Consider the following 8,426-nt stretch of genomic DNA (forward strand, 5'->3'; position numbering starts at 1 on the left):
GTAAGTTCTGCTCGAAGATGATGGCACATTACCCGTGAGTCTCGTAGACGATGTCCAGGTGTCCAAGAACCTCAGCGGCTAGTAATGATTCCTATATCCAGTCTAGTTCTGAGTACAAATCGCAGTTTATTAGTGAAATATAAAATTGAGGAAATATTAAACATTTTTAAAATGTTCCGAAATTTTTCAAAAATTTTCCAATATTTTCAAACATTTTTTGAAGTCTTGTATATTAATTATTTCCACAGAGCGCGCTACCTATATTTTATATTATTTTCCTTTCGTCGAAGAGACATCGTCTACGAGAGACCCGAGTGACGTGCTCATCATCTTCAAACAGAACTTACATCTGCATATCGAAAGCCATGGATCGCGTTAACTAGAATTCATTTTTTCCCCCGTTGGACACCTGGAAATCGTCAGCGAGAGTCCTGGGTAACGCGTTCGTCATCTTTAAGAAGAACTTACATCTACACATCGAAAGTCACAGAGCGCGCTACCTAGGTTTCCTAAATCGAATCTAACCTCAAACGAGTATTTCAAATTTAACCATCTGTTTACCATCCGAACCGCTTTTAAACCGTTGGCCAAGTTGGCCAACCGATGGCGAATCAGTTCTTTATGTTTCTACCAGGGAATAGTTTGATAAATATATTCCAAATACGTAATTGCCATTTAACTATTTGATATCATATATTTTTTTACCATCCCTAGTAGAAATTGGCCGATTTAAAATGGTGAAAAAGCTAAGAACTTGGTAGTTTACTTTGTCAGTTCCTGTTACAAGATGTAACGCTTTTTGTCCTAGTTCTTTGGCAGTTCTTAGATCGAGCTGTTTTTGAAAAGTAATGCCCAAGATAGTTGGCCAAATGACAACGTTTACTTGGCTCGGTTGGCTAAGGCGCGCGATTATCCTTGTGCAGGGCTCGGGTTCGAGTCCCCGATCGCTCGAAATTTAGTTTTTTATTTTTTCGCATGCAAATCATTATTCTATATACATTCATTAAAAAAAAACCCGAATACAAGCCTGCTAGTAATGATTTTCCAATTCTAACCTCGAATCGTCATTAACCACGTGCACCTGTGTTGTATTATTTCACCAACTATCTTCGGAAGAAAATAGTTAAGAATACTCAATCTAAAAATTGCCAAAGAACTAGAGTAGATAAACAACGCGGATACGGGCGCCCCCCACCACACCACCCTCAGCACACCTGTGCAGGTGAGAATAGGTCCCGCCCTCATGGAATGTTCTAGAAGCTTTTGACGTCATCGCTAGGCCTGCCGCCCCCCTGTGCAGGTGAAGCCACTCACCTGTGCAGGTGAGAATCGATAAAGAAGGTCACTGTAGGGTATCCGGGAGGCTCGTTGGGGCTCAGGGCGGTCAACTCCGGTGCTCCAGGAGTCCGCGCTCAAGGTCGAGTCAATGCGTGGAATATTCTAGTCAGGCTGACGTCACCGGCCGACGTGCAACTCGTCGCATCTTTTCGTCGACTCTCGGATCACATTACACCTGTTATTCTTTCTTTATGCGCGCTATGAATTAGCTCGATGACTTTGTATCGCAGCGTCTAATATCAAAGGGTTTCTAGTTTCTCGCTTATTTTTTAAGACGATGCATTATTGCTTATATTAAATAAAGCTATATACATGTTGATCGCGATTCGCAGACATCAGTCGGGGGTGTCGGATTGCGTATACTCTAGAAAATTCGTGCGTACATTTCACATAGTATGCGTAAATGAATCAAGAAGTATAATACGCTCTCTATATTTATATATTTTTCTTTGGCTTATTTTACAGCATGTAGAGGGATTAGGTAAAGGTTTATAAAATAGTAGTCACAATTAAAATAAATACATTTATTTTATAGACAACATCTCGTTTTTTCATAAGTACTGGCACAATAAATTTGTCCGTTCTTTCAATCCTTAATTTGAAACGCTCTCGATCTCGGGCTGCTTGCTCCCACTCTCCACGACGTGCCTTTTTATATGCATACACCCATGTACACATTAAATGAACTGTTGGATTTTCTTGAAAATGCACCCCCTTCTTCATGTTGCTATTTATTTTGAGCATTCATTTTACACTGCACACAATCTCTTTTTAAAGGTGGAACTCCACTCTCAATGGAATTGTGCTCTCGACAGCGTAGACACTCCAAAATCTCTGAGTCCTGCTTTAGGTGCTCTGGCAGCTTATCCCAAGCTAGCTCGATGCTATTGGCGGCAAATGTTATGAGGAATTCTCGTGATAAATATGCAATATCTCTCGGAGTTATACATGACAGGTGCTCTGTGCGATAACATTCTCTGAGAGATCTCTCAAAAGATGGCGTATTGTCGTGATAAAACTTTTTCAACAACAATACAATTCTGTGTGCGCAGTTTGCCTTGAACGCTAACTTATGGTGTGGGCACAGTGGCTCCAAAATCTTCTTCTCGGCTCCTTTTACATACACAACACTCGCGTCATGTAGAACAGTTTTCAAGACATTTTCCAGCTCCTCGTAGGCCAGATCTCCCGAACCCCATGATAATCCGTGATAATTGCGTTCCAACCAGAGATTTTCAGACTTATACTTGGCTGTGAGTCTGCGCCACGGTGTAGGCGGCTTGAAAAAATACACCAACGTTTTGAGTTGAGTGTTGAGTGGAACTATGGCAAGTTCCTTGACGACAAATTCGTTCACAGGCTTTCTGAATCCTTGCACATCGAGCACGTACTCCATTTTAACTGACTGCCTACCACAAGCTGCTGCTCAATTTATACCATCTTCTCCCACCACCCTTTAAACGATTTTTTTAACATCTCCACTCATAGGGTTGTATTCGACTATGCGATCGTGTAGGATGAGACAGTATGCAGAGGTGCCAACTGGAATATTTGCCCTAGCCTCAAATTCGAGACGTACATCAACTGATGCTTGCTTAAGTGACTCATTTTGTTTTGAGCAGTCAATGACAATGAGAGGGGCATACGACAGATAGTCGGCTTTTTTCAGCATTGGTTCTACCTCTTTGTTGTAGTAAGCATTTTGAAAGTTGGCATACATATCGTAGGGTAGATCATACTGATTATTAGTAATATTGAGATTGAAATTTCCATAGGGATAGTGTTGAGAGTTGAGAAAAAGTGTAACGTTGCTTATATTGCAATGATCAAAGCGACTAGCATTGGCTGTTTTTCGTCCTTTGCAATTTGTCTGGAAGCCAAGAATAACAAAGCGAGGCTTCTCCAGCTGATTGGCAGTCTTGACAGTCCACACGTGTTTAGATGTACTGGGCAACAATGGATACTCGTATAGCTCCCAGCTACGAAAACTCATGGTGATAGGTCTATCCTTTTCAGGGTGATTGAGCAATTTAATTTTATGTTTATCCGAGAGCACCACATATGGCATTAGCCATTCAATTTTGGTGATTTCAACTTAGTAATCTTCGTAAACATTTTGACCAGCCACGGCTACTTGCGTCTGCACAATAGAATTCACATCAGAATTTGATATTGTGAGAATAAGCTCGTGTTTGGCATTCACAACAATTTTACGATAATCTTCGGCAAAACCCAGAATCATACTAAGTGGAATTGATACGTCAAAGTAGCCATTATCGTCAAGCCGTTGAGTCTCTGCAATGTCGAGCCAGCCTGCATTTTCAATCGCTGAGCTCTGACTAGGGTTAAATGATACGAATCCTTTCATGAGACTTGTCAAGCCCACATTCTTGCATCGATCAATCTCTATGGCGTTGAGCTCGTAACGAATTTCCTCAAATAGATGACATACGGCGTTGTTTACAAATCGCGTGCCCTCGATAGCAGTGCCATCTGGCTTTTGCAATTTTCCACATATATGTAATGAACTGCGCGAAGGCAGCACACATAGATCTTGATGTTGTATACCAATGCGAATTTCATCGCTGTTATTGAAATTCGATAAAGTATAGGGCTGATGCGCATGAATCTCGTAATGCGCAACAGATTCGTCAAATACGACAGGTGACTGTATGCTTAGCACCTCTTCCATTTCGCTGGAAGCAGCAAAATATTACACAACTTATTTTTTTCCAAGGACAACTCTTAAACCTAGACTTTTTAGAAACTGTATGTTTTGACGTGTTAGCGCTTTGAGTACTCGTCGACGACTGATCGCTCGACGGCATGGCACGTTACTATTATAACCTTTACCAACTTTAGTATTGTACACAATACCCATAATGCTCAGACAGATTTGATGTGTAATTTAATTGTTATGACTTCACCACGAAAATTAACTAAATGACCGTCTTGATCGACGATGTGGAGCTGCAAGTTATTTATAGTCTTGACGGTGACTGGTAGGTAAATAATTGGTGATGGTACTTCGATAATCTTGTAGCCTGTTGAGACGGCTGGAAAGAATTCGTGTATGGTGTGTACCTTATGCTCATTTATGTATGCCCCAGATGTAATATTACACTCGACGCGTAAAGCGTTGATCTTGAGAATGGTTACTGGCAAGTCGGATTCGTAATCAGTATTTGGTGACAATACGCGACTCATGAAACCCAACAATTTGCCGATAGAATCGTCTGGCTGGAAATCAATCGATCGATTACACTTGATGATGCAACGAAGGGTGTTGTTATTCGGCTTGAGTTTGAGGGTTATGCCTTTTGGTGTAAGCGCCTCTTTCAGACTCTTCTCAATGTCTTCAATCTCGTAGCTGCCTGTAGGCAAAATTATCACTTCTCCTCCCACGTAAAACTTGTTATTGCCTGTATCGATGTTTGGTATTGAATTGAATGTCAACAACTCAACAAGTCCGAGAATGTAACTTTTGTTAGCTGAAAGTTCAAGCGGTGGAAAATATTGAGCTTCCAATACAGCTGAAGTTCCAGACAGGCTCAGTGTTAGTGAATCTTCAATGACTACTCGAACTAAACTGACTGAAGCCGAAGCAGAATCAACACTTATATATCATTCGGAAGAAATTTTAGGCAAAGATGCCCACAGTTGTAGCTATTGTAATCTTGATAATGCTCCTGATTGTACTTGACTCTGCTCACATTCCAATATTTCATGAGATCCTGAGGTGGCTGCAAATCTCCGAAACTGTCAAAATACACTACATGGTTGCCTCGTTTTCGATAGGCGACCCAATGCGTGCCTGGTCCGCTTTTATCGTCAAGATTGACGATTGCTGATTCACGATAGTGTGGTCCACTCGCTGGTAGTGCATTTCGCATGTAAACACCCCGAAAATATGGGATTTTCAGGATGCTGGCATATTTGAGAAAGTCAGCATCAGTTAGTGCGCGTTGCGGCAATTTGAGTTTTTTTTTTTTCTTAAACCTTGCCCACGTTTCAAGTATATACCATAGCCCTCTTTGTAAGGTTTCAGATAGAGACCTCGGCCACCGAGCGCAATAGCTTCCATTGTTTTGTTATGTCTTTGGCTTTCGTCAAGCTGTCGTTTAGCGGCGCTAGCATCGTTCACTGCTTTAGCGATACCAGCAGTGCCACCTGCTAATGCACCTGTTGCACTCAAACCGGGAAATATCGGAATGAGAAATGGTAGGAATCCTCCGATTTTGGATGTGACTGACAGCATACGTGGAATACGTATATTTTGCTTGCCCCCAGCGTTGTTTACAGCTTGGCGAGCAGCCTTCAGAGCGCTACGAATGACTGCGTGAGAGTTGTTGCTTTGAACAGCAGAAGTGGAAGCAGCTTTGATCACTTTAGCCAGTGAAATAGATGACTTCTTTTTAATCCGTTTAAGGCCCATTCCAAACTTAGATTTTGCTTTCATGGTGCCTGCTATGGCGAGAGCAGCTACTTTTTCACCAACTCCTGCGTCTGCCACTCGGACTCGCTCCCAGGCTTTTGCGGCCAAAACCTTATTTGCAGCGTTTCTTGCTTCAACGTTTTCTCGATTCTGTGAGTAGGCAATATCGTGCTTCTTGCAAGCTCTATCAAGAGTATTGATTCCAGGATCTCCACGTGCTAGACGTTTTGCTAGTTTAGTGCCGGGGCCGCAGTACTGATATCCTGGGAGATGCAACTCGACTGGGAGCTTATTGATAAGTAAATTCACTAAACCACGACCTTTGCGTCGTTGCTGCTTATGTATGATCATGATGCATGAGAGTACAGCTCTCAACTGATCCCAATGCATTATAAACGCGCTTTTTATAGCTAACAGCAATAGTCGCTCTTAAGCTGACGAAGCGTTCACATGGATTTCCAGCAACAAAAAATCAAGCTACCGGTGTCGAATTTCGATACTCTAACAGAACAGCAAAAAGTGCAAAAACGTCACGGGGAATTACTGCCTGATAATATTCGAGCAGTATTTTGTGGACTATTAAATTGTGGTAAAACTAATACACTGCTCGCTCTCATAACGCATCCCAATGGACTCAAGTTTGAGAACGTGTACATCTATTCAAAGTCGCTGAAACAGCCCAAGTACAAATTTCTCAAGCAGCTTTTGCGACCTTTACCTGGTATACAGTACTTCCCCTACAGTGAACATGATACTGTTGTGTCACCTGACGACGTACTCCCTAATTCAATCATGGTTTTCGATGACGTCGCCTGTGAGAAACAAGACAACGTCAGGGCTTTATTTTGCATGGGAAGACACAAAAACGTAGACTATTTCTATCTCTGTCAGTCATACGCTCACATTCGGAAACATTTAGTGCGCGATAACGTAAATGTGCTAGTAGTTTTTCGTCAAGATGACGTAAATCTCAAACACATATACGATGATCATGTGAATCCAGATATGACATATACAAACTTCAAAGCTTTATGCTCAGCATGCTGGAAATAGGGTAAATATGGATTTCTTTTTATCGACAAGGAGCGACCCATCAATGATGGACGATATAGAAAAGGTTTTGATTGCTTTGCTACAAATATATAACGTATAGCAGGTGTGAGTATGTGCAGTAGACTGTGATTCGTCAAAGAGTCAACATGGTAGACTTTCGACGTGAAAAGGCAGTTCTTCAGCAAATTACCAAAGCTAGAGAAGCAATTAGACGCAAACATAGATTATTGAAGCAAGGTAAAGCTAGCATGGAAAAAGCTCTGGTCGAGACTTTTAAGCACATAGTAGATCCACTAGAGAAACTGGTGAGAGTGAAAGAAGAGGTTAAGCCAGATATTAAACAAGAGTTAAAAAAAGAAAAAAGTTTCGACGATGATGTTAATGATGAACAAGATAATGAGGATGATACGCTACTGAATGAAACAGCTGATACTTCATTTGAACGTGCTCAAGAGGATAGTGAGGACGAGAAGATTGAGAAAGACAGTAAAATAAAGAACAAGCATTTGCTATCGTTAAAAGAAAATCGTCATGAGAAAGACACGGAAATGAACAATAAGTATCTGTTAGCGTTGATGCAAAATCGCCAACGATATTTCACGTGTTTGGAATTCGTCAAGAGGGTCAAATACTCAAGATTGGAGATTCACCTATAGAAATCACCAGAAATAATATAATTGTTTTGAATAAAAAATATCCAAAAACTGAAGGACTGTAAGAGCTGCTTTTTAGACTACATCCAGATGAGGCGTTGATTAAGCCAGATGATTTGGAAAATTATAAAAATATTCTCGAAGCTATAAACGCACACAGAAAATATTACAGTTACAACCAGCCTATAAGTCAACAGAACATTAAGAAATATAATAACATCATTGCTCCACTTTTCAAAGTGCAAAGCAAGACCGGTAGTGGGCTTCTACCAAGATATAAAGTTGCAAGAAAAGGAACTCTTATGGACTACATATACTGGGATGATCCCAACGAACTAGTTGATCATCTACGCTTGCTCATGGCTGAACGATTAGCTGGAAATAATAGTCATCTGAATGAAATCCATTCCATCGTCGAAGAGTTGCGAGAAGCTAAAATTATATATTAACCGTAGTCGCGGGCACGTTGAAGTCAGTAGCAAGATGAGCGTCGATGTGTTTGGACGTCAGTCGAATCGCTCTAAAGGTCGTCGTGGTCCCCCTGGTGTTGGCTATAAACTAACTGCCGACGGACACTTCGACATTGGAAGTAAAAGATTGTATAACGTAGCAGAACCCCTAGAGCTGAACAATGCAGTGAATTTAGCAGTCCTTCAGCGATCAATTAATTCGGAAATACGCAGCATTCACGAGATCACAAGTGATCTGAGACAATCGATTGATGCTGTAGAATTAGCTGTACAAATCGCAAAGGATGATAATGCTGAAAAACTGAGAAAAATAGATTTAGCTATAAGTGAATTGTATGAGATTCTGCTTAAACATTCTCAGAATAATAATGACACATCAAAAGGCGAGACTAGTAGAGGAACTTCATAAACCAGTTCGGCGTAATTATCAGCATCGACGGTTTATAATGCGTAGCTTGGACGAGACCTGGCAAGCTG

General features: G+C 41.1%; 1 protein-coding gene across 1 annotated transcript; it reads right to left on the reverse strand.

The window, feature by feature from the left end:
* Positions 1 to 2,794: 2,794 nt before the first annotated feature.
* LOC116418302 lies at positions 2,795 to 3,331 on the reverse strand. The gene has a single exon (XM_031933371.1). It carries the CDS (start codon positions 3,329 to 3,331, stop codon positions 2,795 to 2,797), a length of 537 nt encoding a protein of 178 aa, XP_031789231.1.
* Positions 3,332 to 8,426: the final 5,095 nt, after the last annotated feature.

The sequence above is a fragment of the Nasonia vitripennis genome (genome assembly GCF_009193385.2).
Source record: "Nasonia vitripennis strain AsymCx chromosome 1 unlocalized genomic scaffold, Nvit_psr_1.1 chr1_random0009, whole genome shotgun sequence".
Lineage (NCBI taxonomy): Eukaryota > Metazoa > Arthropoda > Insecta > Hymenoptera > Pteromalidae > Nasonia > Nasonia vitripennis.

Coding starts and splice junctions, on each gene's coding strand:
- LOC116418302 (XM_031933371.1), bottom strand. CDS start 3,331: ATGAGTTTTCGTAGCTGGGAGCTATACGAGTATCCATTGTTGCCCAGT.